The sequence below is a fragment of the Coregonus lavaretus genome, assembly GCF_964263955.1.
Source record: "Coregonus lavaretus genome assembly, contig: HAP1_SCAFFOLD_398, whole genome shotgun sequence".
Classification (NCBI taxonomy): domain Eukaryota; kingdom Metazoa; phylum Chordata; class Actinopteri; order Salmoniformes; family Salmonidae; genus Coregonus; species Coregonus lavaretus.
The window spans coordinates 32,309-48,245 of record NW_028156549.1 but is presented as its reverse complement, the minus strand read 5'-3'; the positions used below and the strand labels follow the sequence as shown (position 1 = coordinate 48,245).

Sequence of the window (15,937 nt, the reverse complement as noted above, 5' to 3'; positions counted from 1 at the left end):
GCTTGATGCGGTGAAGTTGTCCTGTCCCCTTAGCAGAAAAACACCCCCAAAGCATAATGTTTCCACCTCCATGTTTGCCGGTGGGGATGGTGTTCTTGGGGATCATAGGCAGCATTCCTCCTCCTCCAAACACGGCGAGTTGAGTTGATGCCAAAGAGCTCAATTTTGGTCTCATCTGACCACAACACTTTCACCCAGTTCTCCTCTGAATCATTCAAATGTTCATTGGCAAACTTCAGACGGGCCTGTATATGTGCTTTCTTGAGCAGGGGGACCTTGCGGGCGCTGCAGGATTTCAGTCCTTCACAGCGTAGTGTGTTACCAATTGTTTTCTTGGTGACTATGGTCCCAGCTGCCTTGAGATCATTGACAAGATCCTCCCGTGTAGTTCTGGGCTGATTCCTCACCGTTCTCATCATTGCAACTCCACGAGGTGAAATCTTGCATGGAGCCCCAGGCCGAGGGAGATTGACTGTTCTTTTGTGTTTCTCCATTTGCGAATAATCGCACCAACTGTTGTCACCTTCTCACCAAGCTGCTTGGCGATGGTCTTGTAGCCCATTCCAGCCTTGTGTAGGTCTACAATCTTGTCCCTGACATCCTTGGAGAGCTCTTTGGTCTTGGCCATGGTGGAGAGTTTGAAATCTGATTGATTGATTGCTTCTGTGGACAGGTGTATTTTATACAGGTAACAAACTGAGATTAGGAGCACTCCCTTTAAGAGTGTGCTCCTAATCTCAGCTCGTTACCTGTATAAAAGACACCTGGGAGCCAGAAATCTTTCTGATTGAGAGGGGGTCAAATACTTATTTCCCTCATTAAAATGCAAATCAATTCATAACATTTTTGATATGCGTTTTTCTGGATTTTTTTGTTGGTATTCTGTCTCTCACTGTTCAAATAAACATACCATTAAAATGATAGACTGATCATTTCTTTGTCAGTGGGCAAACGTACAGAATCAGCAGGGGATCAAATACTTTTTTCCCTCCCTGTAGATATGAATTGACTCATGACTGCGGGTTATGATTCAACCCCGCGCATCACTAAGGCTTAGACCAGTGCCGTTCAAGCTTTTTCAGCGGGGACCCCATTATTTTCACCAGAATTTCTGAGGACCCCATTTTTTTTGCCAGAAATTCCCAAATCTAATGACACCGCCTTAAAATTTGTAAATTAAGATTTTCACATCAACAAATAACCTTCAATTATTTACATGTTCATCTTTCCTATCAAAATTAAGAGAACCAATACATACATTTACCCAATAAAATTTAAAAATTCAAATTATCTTTCTCAATAACATTTGTATATTGTCACATTCAATAATCTGTACTCTTTAATTTTTTTGAATACCACTGGCCTACGATATCCAAAACAATATCCAAAACAACTAACACGCTGAATTCATACATTTTCAGTCATTTTAATTGTTAAGTCACATCTTTCTACTCAATAACACAACTAATTTTTACCAATCTGGGAGGTAAAGTTGTTAAAGTATTCAATAATTTAGCTGTGTATTTCGGATGGAATCAAGGCATTAGAATGTACCAGAGGCCACCAAAATAGAGCTTGTTCTGCAAAAAAAAAATCACAGAGGGGCAAGCCCCTCGGGATCACCCCAGTCCGGAACAGTGTGTGAGAGACTGTGAAGTTCTGTGATTCAGGTGGATGGAATAGTTATTTACCTGATTTGGCCTTCTCCTAATAAGTGGCAGCCACTCACTCTATGGCACACACACATGCTCTACTTTAACTTCTTCTCCTCTACTCCCACTCACTCACCCAAACATTCAAGAGTCTAGACAACACTAGTCTGTAAAGACAATTAATGACAGGCTCCCCCGGCAGTGTGTGTGTATATCTGTCTGTTTCTGTGTGCCTGTCTCTCTGCCTTTCTCTGTACCTCTGTCTCTGTGTCTCTGTCCATCTTTGCCTCTGACTCTGTCTCTCCCTGTCTCCCTCCAGGTATGAAGCTGCCATCGCGGGTGCCCACCCAAGTGGACAGTGATGAGGAGGCCAAGTGGAACCAGACTGAGGACGAGGGTCAGGGTGGCCGCTGCTGTGCCTGTCCCAAAACAGACAAACAGTTGAAGAAGGAGGCAGAGGACTCAGAGTACCGCAAGACCTTCGAGAACTACATCCACAACGAGGTCTTTGAGCCCAAGTACGTATGACATCTACCTCAGTCAATCAGTCAGTCAGTTAATCAGTCAATCAATTAAGGACAAACTTCTCTCTCTATTTCTCTCCATCTCTACCGCACCTGCTGTCTCGACCTCTGAATGCTCGGCTATGAAAAGCCAACTGACATCTACTCCTGAGGTGCTGACCTGTTGCACCCTCTATAACCACTGTGATTATTATTTGACCCTGCTGGTCATCTATGAACGTTGGAACATCTTGAAGAACGATCTGGCCTTAATGGTCATGTACTCTTATAATCTCCACCTGGCACAGCCAGAAGAGCACTGGCCACCCTTGGAGCCTGGTTCCTCTCTAGGTTTCTTCCTAGGTTCCTGCCTTTCTAGGGAGTTTTTCCTAGCCACTGTGCTTCTACATCTGCATTGCTTTCTCTTTGGGGTTTTAGGCTGGGTTTCTGTATAGGCACTTTGTGACAACTGCTGATGTAAAAAGGGCTTTATATAATCCATTTGATCAATCAATTGATATCAATCAGTCAGTCTTTATTGTCTAAATTAGGACATTTGTTAATTTGTTAATTTTTTATTTTTTTTTATTATTATAATTTATTTTTTAGTCATTTAGCAGACGCTCTTATCCAGAGCGACTTACAGTTAGTGCATACATTATTTTTTTTCATACCCCCTGTGGGAATCGAACCCACAACCCTGACGTTGCAAACGCCATGCTCTATCAACTGAGCTACATCCCCTGCCGGCCATTCCCTCCCCTACCCTACCCTGGGCGACGCTGGGCCAATTGCACGCCGCCCCATGGGTCTCCCGGTCGCGGCCGGCTACGACAGAGTAATCAGAATTGTGTAATCAGGGTACAAAAGAACCAACATACATAACATGTACACACACATCATGTACACACACACATTCATTATGTGTTTTAGGTAAACTGTCGTCATTCATAATTTGATATCCCTTCCTGTCCTGTTGTCAGACACGCTGAATCTTCATACTGTTTCCCCAGCAGCACACATCACCCAACTCTGACAACACAGGGCTGGGTTGCGTCCCAATAATCTCTACTTTCTCCCGAAGTCTTCATGGATTTGAAAGGAAGTGACTGACATGGAAACTCTTTCTAGCCCATGTCTACACCGGGGGGCATGCTTTGAAATGTATGGGGAGTAGTGAAAGAGTGCACACTTCAGGAGGAAGGAGAGACTTTTGGGACGCAAGCCTGTTTTTTTCTTCAAGGCTTATTGAAGCCCCATTTCGTTTGGTGCCTTATGAATACGACCCAGCAATCTACCCAGTAGCAGTAACCTCAACATAATGGTGTGATATATTTAGCAAATAGCTGTTATAATAAAATAAATGATTGATTTGATTAATGAATTGATTATCCCTCATTCCCTCCCAGACCAAGACAGCGCCGCTCCGCCATGGGCGTAGCCAATCAAACGCAGCCGTCAGTCGTGACGACGCCCGCCACCCTGCCCGAAGGTTTCGCCACCCGCGGCCCAGACGACGAAGATGGTAATGGTGTGGAGAGCAGTAAGATCCAGCTGACAGTGTTTTCCAAGGAGTCTACGGTCATCTCCGGCCTCCGACACTTTACCTCGTACCAGATTGACGTGCTGGCCTGCAACCACCCCACAGACCCCTCACGCTGCAGTATGGCAGCCTTCGTCTCAGCTCGCACCATGCCTGAGGGTGGGGCTATCTACATGCTAGTACACTACCCATACACACACCCACTACTTAAAGGGATACTTTGGGGATTTTGGTAATGAGGCCCTTTATCTACTTTCCCAGAGTTAGGTGAACTCGTGGATGCCATTTTGATGTCTCTGTGTCCAGTATGAAGGACATTTGATGTAGTTTCGCAAGCCAATGCTAACTAGCGTTAGCGCGATGACTGGAAGACCATGGGTATCTGCTAGCATAAATATGGTAGCCACAAGTTCATCTGACTCTGGGGAATAGATAAAGGGCCTCATTGCCAAAATCCCAAACTATACCTTTAAGAAACCACTGTAAGAAGTAATAAGCCAGTTTAACATGATCATTTCTTGTCTATTTTTGCACAGTGTTTCTAGACCTGAGATGTTTGTAGTAGTGGGATAGAGTAATGAGGCCATTATAACACCTTGTGTATCCTGTCAACAGACAAAGCAGATGACATAGTGGGGCCCATCAGCTACGACGTGACTGAGTACACAGTTCATATCAAGTGGCTGGAGCCTAAAGCCCCCAACGGCATGATCATCCTGTATGAAGTCAACTATAAGAGACTGGGAGACACAGAGGTGAGAGCTCTCAGACACGTCACACACACAGGTACTCAAGCATAAACACGCACACACGTGCACACGCATGCACACACACAGGAACACACACAAACAGACAAATACTGAACATTGGATGTGTCCCACAGCCTCACTTAATATAATATAGATAGATTGAACAGTACCACAGTCTCTCTGCTCTCATTTAGTGAATAGGACCGTTAATGGAAAAGTAATAAAGGTCTGATGTTGCATCAGCGCTGTGTTTTAGTTACCATGGAAACATTGCACAGGCCATAGTCATAGCTGATGTCGCTGATGTTGAAAACAACATAATCACTCCGGTGGTTGTCGAATAATAGTTATTACACAAACATGTTTTTCTAAAATCAGGTCATTTGTTTTATTATTGGCTCATATGCAATGATTTCAAAACACAGCTGATTCACATAGACATTCTTTTCTATTAGCTCTGTGTGTTGTTTTCAATCTTTTCCTAAGTCTGTTATTACGCATGTCCTGTTAATCGTTTCCTCTTCTCAATCAATACTTCACATTTTATTTCTATATCTAAGTGGCTTATTCAACCCTTCTCCTGTCCCCTCCAACTCCTCTCCTCCTAAAACACAGATAAATAAATGAAAATTAAATGTGTGTGTGTGTTCGTTCTAGGAGCTGCACCACTGTGTGTCCAGGAAGATGTACCAGCAGTCGGAGGGCTGCAAGCTGAGAGTGGTGCATCCTGGGAATTATACCGTGAGGATCCGAGCCACCTCGCTGGCAGGAAACGGCTCCTGGACTGACCCCACACAGTTCTACGTAGAAGACCTGCGTAAGCGATGCACACACACACCACAGACCGCTTGGCCAATCAGTGAATCAATCAAATATCATTTGTATATACTTGTATTTACATTAGCAGTACCATTAACCTGGCCTAAATCTCCTAAACATTAGAGCACACCGAGGCACAGTAAAGTTAAGAAAATAATTGTATGTGACCATAACTGACCTTTTCCATGGCGATGTGTTTTTAGGGGTGGATCCATCCAACATGGTGAAGATTATCATTGGTCCAGTCATTTTTATCGTTCTGCTGATACTGGTGGTAGCAGGAGGATTCGTCATGTTCAAGAAGAAGTAAGTATTATGCCTTCTACACATCTATCTTACTACAGCCAACCCAACTGTCTATGAAAGAATCGGCCTGGTGTGTAGTCTCAGTTGTTCAAGAAAAGGTACGTAGTATTACACGGCTTCTCTCCTGATTAGTAGGACTACACCAGTAGTATTTATAGGCTTTTGTTCCAGCCCAGCACTAACACATGACACAACTAATAGTGGTCTAAATTTCCATTTGATTTCATTCAAGTTGGCTGGATGTCCTTTGGGTGGTGGGCCATTCTTGATACACACGGGAAACTGTTGAGCTTGAAAAACCCAGCAGCATTGCAGTTCTTGAAACACTCAAACCGGTGCGCTCTGGCACCTACTACCATACTCTGTTCAAAGACACTTTAAACTTTTGTCTTGCCCATTCATCCTCTGAATGGCACACACACACAATCCTTGACTCAATTGTCTCGAAGCTTAAAAATCCTTAACCTGTGTCCCCTTCATCTACATTGATTGAAGAGGATTTAACAAGTGACATCAATAAGGGCTCATAGCTTTCACCTGGTCAGTCTGTCATGTTTTGTGCACTCAGTGTATAATCATGATATATTATTAACCCTACCTCCTTGTGTTCCCTCAAGGCAAACCCAGGGCCCCTCTGGACCTCTCTACATCTCCTGCAACCCAGAGTACCTCAGTGCTGCTGACAGTAAGGACACATCATAATAATATTCTTTATTCTCAGCTGACCTTTGTGAATACACCTGTGTAAAAGCATAGTTGACTGGATTTTGATGTTCAACTAGTATACCATGTAAATGGACAATCACTGACACATACTAGCTGGCACAACATTAGCATTACGGTGGATGTCTATGCCAATCGGAGATGTAGAATGTACAATACTTGATCGTTTGTGTCTAGTAATGTGTGTTGTAATCTGCAGTGTACGAGCCCGACGACTGGGAGGTGGGCAGAGATAAGATCAACATCCTGCGTGAGCTGGGTCAGGGCTCGTTCGGCATGGTCTACGAGGGCATCGCCAAGGACATCGTGAAGGGCGAGCCGGAGACACGGGTGGCAGTGAAGACGGTCAACGAGTCGGCCAGTCTGAGAGAGAGGATCGAGTTCCTCAACGAGGCCTCCGTCATGAAGGGCTTCACCTGCCACCATGTGGTAAGTGACCTACAGAGGTTATAGAAGGGGATGCCACCTTACGTTTACATTTTTGTCATTTAGCAGCTTGTAATAAGGAAGGTGAGACCACCACATACCATGATTATCAAAAGTAGAATTTTCTTGAAAAAGTAGGTGTTGGTAGCTGCCGCAGTGCAAGAATCAAAGCAATTAAGGTAAACAAAATGTTTCCCTCTCAGGTGCGTTTGATGGGTGTGGTCTCTAAGGGCCAGCCCATTCTGGTTGTCATGGAGCTGATGACACACGGTGACCTGAAGAGCTACCTGCGCTGCCTCCGCCCTGACTCTGAGGTACACACACACACACAAACACACTACTGCCCCCTTGTGTCTCATTGGAAACCAGACTAGTCTTGCACTGTCTCTGGCTGGCTGACTGACTCTGCTCCACTGGCCAGAGCGAGACTAGGTGCACGTCCTAAATTGCACCCGATTCCCTATATAGTGCACTACTTTTGACCTGAGTTTTATAGGCCCTTGTCAAAAGTAGTGCACTATATAGGGAATAGGGTGCCATTTAGGACGTACACCTAGAATGATTGTGACCCCCATGTTTTGTAGAATAGCCCTAGTATTAATACATTTCTGATTGTTTCTTTTTACAGAATAACCCTACAGGGCGCCCGCCCCCCACCCTGAGGGAGATGATTCAGATGGCAGCAGAGATAGCAGATGGCATGGCCTACCTCAACGCCAAGAAGTTTGTCCACAGAGACCTGGCTGCTAGGAACTGCATGGTGGCGCAGGACTTCACTGTTAAGATAGGAGGTAGAGAACACATATATACGCTAGAGTTGGGATGATAAACCGAAAATGATCTCTATTGCCTTCCTCTTACTGAAGTATTTCTGTGGTTTTGCTACACAACGTTCCTGTAGATTGTTCTAAAACCATTATCTGGTCAACAGTAATCGCCTATGCATTATGTTTGTTCCTGTTATGAAAGTATCTGCCTGTTTCGCTTTTGGCAGCTGTGTGAGCGAGCCAGTCTCACTCCCTCTCCCCACTGTGCGCACGGAGGAGGGAGAGATGCATTCTGAGAATATGACCGTTGCTCAAAATGCAATTGCGGGAAAAAGACCGTTTTCAAAGCAACTACTGTTGTTCTAGTTACAGAGAGGAGATTCACAGCTTTCCGTGATTATATAATTTATATATATTGAGTTCATGGCACCACTTTACAACCGAAGTAGGGTATGTAGTATGGGTTTTGTTGTGGAGCCGAGTGGAGCGCTCCACTTGCGGTGAATAGGCCTATATCAAGTAGCCTATGCCTAGTGCTGGAAAGTTTTTGTAGGACATTACAATTACTAATAGATTAATCAATTAGCCTACAAGGCTATCCAGTAAAAAAATAAATATTTAGAGTTAGCAATCTAAGTGTTTTGAGTTCCCACTTTCTCAGGTGGTGAATAGCCTAGGCCACAAAGATGTCAGCAAATTCATCTCGGAAGCACCCAAAAAAGAAATATGATCATTCTGGATCCTATTTTGACAGGTTGCACCTCAAAATATCAATCATTCATTCCATGGATATGTTAGATGAAATAGCTTACTTTGTTAATCATAGGCTACCATCTGTTGTCTTACTTGGCACTTGGGGGAAAAAATGTATAGAGCCCTGCCGCTAATGTAAAGTAACTGTCCATTAAAAACAAAATGTATTGTAGTATTTATCGTTATCGAGCAAAATAGTTACATTTATCGCGTTATTACTTTTTGTCCATATCTCCCAGCTCTAATATACACACACACACACACGGCCGACAGTACTTGAATGTCAAGATAGGAGGTATGGCAACTCACCACCTCACAGACACAATCTAATACTTTCAAAGAAGTGGAGTTGAACATATTCAGTTGTACTGTTTCTGTGGGCTATACATTAATCAGTAAGCTACACCCTTATTAAGCGTTTAGTATGTTCATTTAGTTAAAACCAAGTCAAAGAATATCATTTGAATGTTGTTGATAGGGTCATAACAGATCTGTGGGTTGTGTTCTAATTGCCCCCATTCCTCAGACTTTGGTATGACCAGAGACATCTACGAGACAGACTACTACAGGACGGGAGGGAAGGGTCTGCTTCCTGTCCGCTGGATGGCTCCTGAGTCTCTGAAGGACGGAGTGTTCACCGCAAACTCAGACTGCTGGTGAGGACACTTGACTGTGTTTGTGTGTCTGTCTGTCTGTCTTTCTGTGTGTGAATGCTTGCCGACTGTCCAAAGCAGGGATGGGCAACTCCAGTCCTCAGGGGCCGAAGTGGTGTCACTGTTTTTCCCCATTCAAATGTTATTTGTCACATGCTTTGTAAACAACCGGTCTGTTTTTCACAACAATGCAGAGGGAAATATATATTAAAACACGAGGAATAAATGGTAAACTTGGTAATTAACTACAATGACCATAATCCATTGCGCGCCCGTTTAAACTTGTTCGGTCTGTGCGGAGCAAGACACGGAGACTGAGAGAAGAGAGAACATGCGATCGAGAGGGATAGAATGCAGCTGCTTCGCGAGCCTGAACTCGGTCCCGGGGCCCCCCCTGGGTGCACATTTTGGTTTTTACCCTAGCACTACACAGCTGATTCAAATAATCAAAGCTTGATAATGACTTGGTTATTTGAATCAGCTGTGTAACGCTAGGGCAGAAAAACTAAAATGTGCACCCGGGGAGGGGGGCCCGGGTTTGGGAAACCCTGATCTAAGTGATTGAAAGTTGGTATTCAGCAGTCATAAAATAATGCCTTAATTACTTTGAAAAACTACTAAAATAGTGATTTTGTCAGACAGCATAAGCAGCAGCTCTATACTGTATGAGTTGACATGGAATTAAATAATAGTAATAGTAATCAAATAAAACAAATATTTTTTTTAAGTAACGTTAGTATGAAAAAAATAAAAATTTATGCACTCACTAACTGTAAGTCGCTCTGGATAAGAGTGTCTGCTAACTGACTAAAATGTAAAATGTAAACGTAATAAATAATGGTTAATAAGTATTAAGTATTAATAGTCACGACCATGGGACTTTTATTACTTGTTTTATTCTGTGTTACAGCATTCAACCCACATAGTGCATTTAATGTACAAAAAAATGTATTTAAACCTAAATTGAAAACCGTGATTATTTTTGTAATAATGAAACCGAACTGACCTCAAAGAGTAATAAATCGCTCATCACTACTTGCTGACGTTGAGGGAGAGGTTGTTGTCCTGGCACCACACTGCCAGGTCACTGACATCCTCCCTATAGGCTGTCTCATTGTCGTCGGTGATCAGGCCTACCACCGTCGTGTCCCTAGCGAACACAGCTGATTAAACTAATTGCATTCTAAACTGAATATCATGATTAGTTGATTATTGGAGTCGGGTGTGTTAGCTGGGGCTGGGACAAACGTTTGACACCAATCAGGGCCCCAAAGACTGGAGTTGCCCATCCCTGGTCCAGAAGGACAGAATCTGGTTCCTCTCAAGATTTTCTCCCTACCTACCACAGATTTTGTCTCTCTCCTATGTTTTCGTGTGTGTCTCTCCCAGGTCATTTGGTGTGGTGCTGTGGGAGGTCAGTACCCTAGCGGAGCAGCCGTACCAGGGCCTGTCCAATGAGCAGGTCCTGAAGTTCGTCATGGACGGAGGATATCTGGACCGACCAGACAACTGTGCTGACCGGCTGTAAGTCTCACCTCCGTACTGTACATATCTATGTCCAGCTGTGACTGGTCATAACAAGATTAATCATAATTGAAGGGAACTGTATGGAACATGGATTACACTTTTGTGTGTGATATTGATGAAATCATGTTTAAACGACAATAAACATCAGCTCTTAACTATTTCATGTAACAGCAGCTCCTCTCTCCTCCTATTCAGACACGACCTGATGTCGATGTGCTGGCAGTACAACCCCAAGCTGCGTCCCAGCTTCCGGGAGATCATTGAAATGCTCCACGAGGACCTTCACCAGTCCTTCCAGGAGGTCTCCTTCTACTACAGCCAGGAAAACAAGCCTCAGGAGCAGGAGGACTTTGACCTAGACATGGACAACATGGAGAGCATTCCCCTGGACCCGTCCTCCTACTCCCAGAGAGGGGACCACAGTTCCTCGTACTCTCAGAGGGGAGACCACAGCTCGGAGAGGGACGAAGCGGGTTCGTCACTGGGGTTGAGGCAAAACAGCTATGAGGAACACATCCCGTACACACACATGAACGGGGGAAAGACTAATGGACGGATACTAGCCCTGCCTCGGTCTAGTCCCTCCTAACAGAACATTATATGGATATCGTATCCCTACCTCCCTTATGCCCAACCTTTTCCCTCACACAGATGCATAGATATAAATATATTTTTGTTTTGTTTTTTCATTTTATATAGATGATCACTTTTATCACTCAGAGGCTCCAAGTGTACAGACATACCTCAGGACGTTAATGCTTTCTTGTCAAGATGCCACATCCAATACACTACGGTATGTATGTTAATGTCCCCCCACTGCTTCTTTCTAGTCCTCGATCCTTAAAAAATATATTGCCAATGTTCCACATATGGGAGGTGGTTTGGGGGAAACAACTGTGAATCTAACTGTGGGACAACCAGAAAGCTGCTAACCCCAGGACTCTCCAGACTGTCCCTTGCCCAGGCCGAGGAGCTCTCCCTGGGCAGGTCAGCCCTCACTGGGTCCCTGGGTCTCCCTGGACCATGGAGGTCCACCTGGGTCGCTCAGTGTAAAAGTGCCCTTCTCTTCTATCTCTGGCTATAGCCTGCATAATAGAGCTGTGTCTCTGTATCTTTGTACTCTCAAGTCGTCAACGAACGACAGACTATCTGAGATTTGAGAACTAACTTTTGGATGGATGAATGTGTCAAATCCTTCTTTAAATCTTCAAACAAACTTTATCGATCCACTGGAGAAGCTTGTTGTCGTCTTTCTCCTCACACTCTGCAGTATTCCAGCATCTCACAGAAATAATTACGATTTTTTTGGTTATATATTTTTAATTTATTTACGTTTCATTTACAGCTGAAGGATATTTAAAAAACTGTTTCAGAAAACATTGAGAAAAGAAACGAGTTCCTCAGAAGACAAATAGCTGCTTCTTTTGATATATTTTAATAGGTATAGAAAATATAAATATATATTATTGATATTTTTTTTGTACATAGTGGTTGACATATGTTCTCTTTCATGAGGTATTTCCAGTCTGTAGAAATAAAGTTTTTACATGTTTGTCTCTTATGTTATTTTTTTCTAATCCAGAACTCATACTAATAATCATTTGGACTTGTGATAAACCAGCAGCATTTGGTATTTTCTCTCTCTCTGTATCAGATGCACAGTAAGAGGAGGACGTTGGCTTGGCCCGTTCAAATCAAACTGTCTGCTCTAGATAAATAATGCAGCACGGTGCAACATGACCACGCTCTTTCTCTATCCACATGCTTCTGTTACAGTTTACTTTGTTGTTTACTATGTCATATGTGTACAATTCATCTAATAGGTCGGTCTTTACACATTGTCAATATACAGTGGGGAGAACAAGTACTTGATACACTGCCGATTTTGCAGGTTTTCCTACTTACAAAGCATGTAGAGGTCTGTAATTTGTATCATAGGTACACTTCAACTGTGAGAGACAGAATCTAAAACAAAAATCCAGAAAATCACATTGTATGATTTTTAAGTAATTAATTTGTCAATGTGATTTTCTGGATTTTTGTTTTAGATTCCGTCTCTCACAGTTGAAGTGTACCTATGATAAAAATGACAGACCTCTACATGCTTCGTAAGTAGGAAAACCTGCAAAATTGGCAGTGTATCAAATACTTGTTCTCCCCACTGTATACTGAACAACAATATAAACGCAACATGTAAAGTGTTGGTCCCATTTTTCATGAGCTAAAATAAAAGATCCCAGAAATGTTCCATATGCACAAAAAGCTTATTTCTCTCAAATATTGTGCACAAATTTGTTTACATCCCTGTCTGTTAGTGAGCATTTCTACTTTGCCAAGATATGCCTTTTATTTATTGGTCACATACACATATTTAGAAGATGTTATTGCGGGTGATTGTGTTCCTAGCTCCAACAATGCAATGGTATCTAACAATTCACAACAATATACACAAATCTAAAAGTAAAAGAATGGAATTAAGAACTATATAAATATTAGGAAGAGCAATGTCGGAGTGGCACAGTCTAAAATACAGTAGAATATAATACAGTATATACACTACCGGTCAAAAGTTTTAGAACACCTACTCATTCAAGGGTTTGTCTTTATTTTTACTATTTTCTACATTGTAGAATAATAGTGAAGACATCAAAACTATGAAATAACACATACAGTGAGGGGAAAAAAGTATTTGATCCCCTGCTGATTTTGTACGTTTGCCCACTGACAAAGAAATTATCAGTCTATAATTTGAATGGTAGGTTTATTTGAACAGTGAGAGACAGCATGTCAAAAAATTTATAAATTGATTTGCATTTTAATGAGGGAAATAAGTATTTGACCCCCCTCTCAATCAGAAAGATTTCTGGCTCCCAGTTGTAAATAATAAATAATAAATAAATAATTGGTCATTTAGCAGACGCTCTTATCCAGAGCGACTTGTCTTTTATACAGGTAACGAGCTGAGATTAGGAGCACACTCTTAAAGGGAGTGCTCCTAATCTCAGTTTGTTACCTGTATAAAAGACACAGAAGCAATCAATCAATCAGATTCCAAACTCTCCACCATGGCCAAGACCAAAGAGCTCTCCAAGGATGTCAGGACAAGATTGTAGACCTACACAAGGCAGGAATGGGCTACAAGACCATCGCCAAGCAGCTTGGTGAGAAGGTGACAACAGTTGGTGAGATTATTCGCATATGGAAGAAACACAATAGAACTGTCAATCTCCCTCGGCCTAGGGCTCCATGCAAGATCTCACCTCGTGGTGTTGCAATGATCATGAGAACGGTGAGGAATCAGCCCAGAACTACACGGGAGGATCTTGTCAATGATCTCAAGGCAGCTGGGACCATAGGCACCAAGAAAACAATTGGTAATACACCACGCCGTGAAAGACTGAAATCCTGCAGCGCCCGCAAGGTCCCCCTGCTCAAGAAAGCACATATACAGGGCCGTCTGAAGTTTGCCAATGAACATCTGAATGATTCAGAGGAGAACTGGGTGAAAGTGTTGTGGTCAGATGAGACCAAAATGGAGCTCTTTGGCATCAACTCAACTCGCCGTGTTTGGAGGAGGAGGAATGCTGCCTATGACCCCAAGAACACCATCCCCACCGTCAAACATGGAGGTGGAAACATTATGCTTTGGGGGTGTTTTTCTGCTAAGGGGACAGGACAACTTCACCGCATCAAAGGGACGATGGACGGGGCCATGTACCGTCAAATCTTGGGTGAGGACCTCCTTCCCTCAGCCAGGGCATTGAAAATGGGTAGTGGATGGGTATTCCAGCATGACAATGACCCAAAACACACGGCCAAGGCAACAAAGGAGTGGCTCAAGTAGAAGCACATTAAGGTCCTGGAGTGGCCTAGCCAGACTCCAGACCTTAATCCCATAGAAAATCTGTGGAAGGAGCTGAAGGATCGAGTTGCCAAACGTCAGCCTCGAAACCTTAATGACTTGGAGAAGATCTGCAAAGAGGTGTGGGACAAAATCCCTCCTGGGATGTGTGCAAACCTGATGGCCAACTATAAGAAACGTCTGACCTCTGTGATTGCCATCAAGGGTTTTGCCACCAAGTACTAAGTCATGTTTTGCAGAGGGGTCAAATACTTAATTTCCCTCATTAAAATGCAAATCAATTTATAACATTTTTGACATGTGTTTTTCTGGACTTTTTTGTTGTTATTCTGTCTCTCACTGTTCAAATAAACCTAACCGTTAAAATTATAGACTGATCATGTCTTTGTCAGTGGGCAAACATACAGAATCAGCAGGGGATCAAATACTTTTTTCCTTCACTGTATGGAATCCTGTAGTAACCAAAAAAGTGTTACAAATCAAAATATATTTTATATTCGAGATTCTTCAAATAGCCACCCTTTGCTTTGATGACAGCTTTGCACACTTTTGGCATTCTCTCAACCAGCTTCATGAGGTAGTCATCTGGAATGCATTTCAATTAACAGGTGTGCCTTCTTAAAAGTTAATTTGTGGAATTTATTTCCATCTTAATGCGTTTGAGCCAATCAGTTGTGTTGTGACAAGGTAGGGGCGGTATACAGAATATAGCCCTATTTGGTAAAAGACCAAGTCCATATTATGGCAAGAACAGCTCAAATAAGCAAAGAGAAACAACAGTCCATCATTACTTTAAGACATGAAGGTCAGTCAATACGGAATATTTCAAAAACTTTAAACGTTTCTTCAAGTGCAGTCGCAAAAACCATCAAGCGCTATGATGAAACGGGCTCTCATGAGGACCGCCACAGGAATGGAAGACCCACAGTTACCTCTGCTGCAGAGGATACGATCATTAGAGTTACCAGCCTCAGAAATTGCAGCCCAAATAAATGCTTCACCCGAGTTCAAGTAACACACCCATCTGAACATCAGCTGTTCAGAGGAGACTGTGTGAATCAGGCCTTCATGGTCGAATTGCTGCAAAGAAACCACTACTCAAGGACACCAATAAGAAGATACTTTTTATTTATTTTATTTTATTAAAATTTTTTGGGGGGTAGATCAGCTTAATATTGCAGATAGATTGTAACTTCCATCAATGTAATTGTCTGCATCACTTCCAATCCCCCATGTTTTTATATATATATATATATATATATATATATATATATATATATATATATATATACATATACACACACATACATACATATACATACAGTGGGGAGAACAAGTTTTTGATACACTGCCGATTTTGCAGGTTTTCCTACTTACAAAGCATGTAGAGGTCTGTAATTTTTATCATATGTACACTTCAACTGTGAGAGACAAAAATCCAGAAAATCACATTGTATGATTTTTAAGTAATTAATTTGCATTTTATTGCATGACATAAGTATTTGATCACCTACCAACCAGTAAGAATTCCGGCTCTCACAGACCTGTTAGTTTTTCTTTAAGAAGCCCTCCTGTTCTCCACTCACTACCTGTATTAACTGCACCTGTTTGAACTCGTTACCTGTATAAAAGACACCTGTCCACACATTCAATC

At 42.5% G+C, this 15,937-nt stretch overlaps 1 protein-coding gene across 1 annotated transcript in view; it reads left to right on the top strand.

Annotated features, from left to right (window-relative positions):
- Nucleotides 1-11,977, top strand: part of LOC311126218 (insulin receptor-like) — a 56,194-nt gene extending 44,217 nt beyond the window's left edge. The window contains exons 12-23 of the mRNA XM_084200230.1: nt 1,972-2,170; nt 3,565-3,857; nt 4,314-4,453; nt 5,105-5,264; nt 5,470-5,572; nt 6,190-6,257; nt 6,495-6,724; nt 6,925-7,035; nt 7,350-7,512; nt 8,768-8,897; nt 10,284-10,418; nt 10,617-11,977. Of these exons, the coding sequence (XP_084056356.1) occupies nt 1,972-2,170; nt 3,565-3,857; nt 4,314-4,453; nt 5,105-5,264; nt 5,470-5,572; nt 6,190-6,257; nt 6,495-6,724; nt 6,925-7,035; nt 7,350-7,512; nt 8,768-8,897; nt 10,284-10,418; nt 10,617-11,010 (2,126 nt within the window). The 3' untranslated portion in view covers nt 11,011-11,977. The remainder of the gene's footprint in view (nt 1-1,971; nt 2,171-3,564; nt 3,858-4,313; nt 4,454-5,104; nt 5,265-5,469; nt 5,573-6,189; nt 6,258-6,494; nt 6,725-6,924; nt 7,036-7,349; nt 7,513-8,767; nt 8,898-10,283; nt 10,419-10,616) is intronic.
- Nucleotides 11,978-15,937: the final 3,960 nt, after the last annotated feature.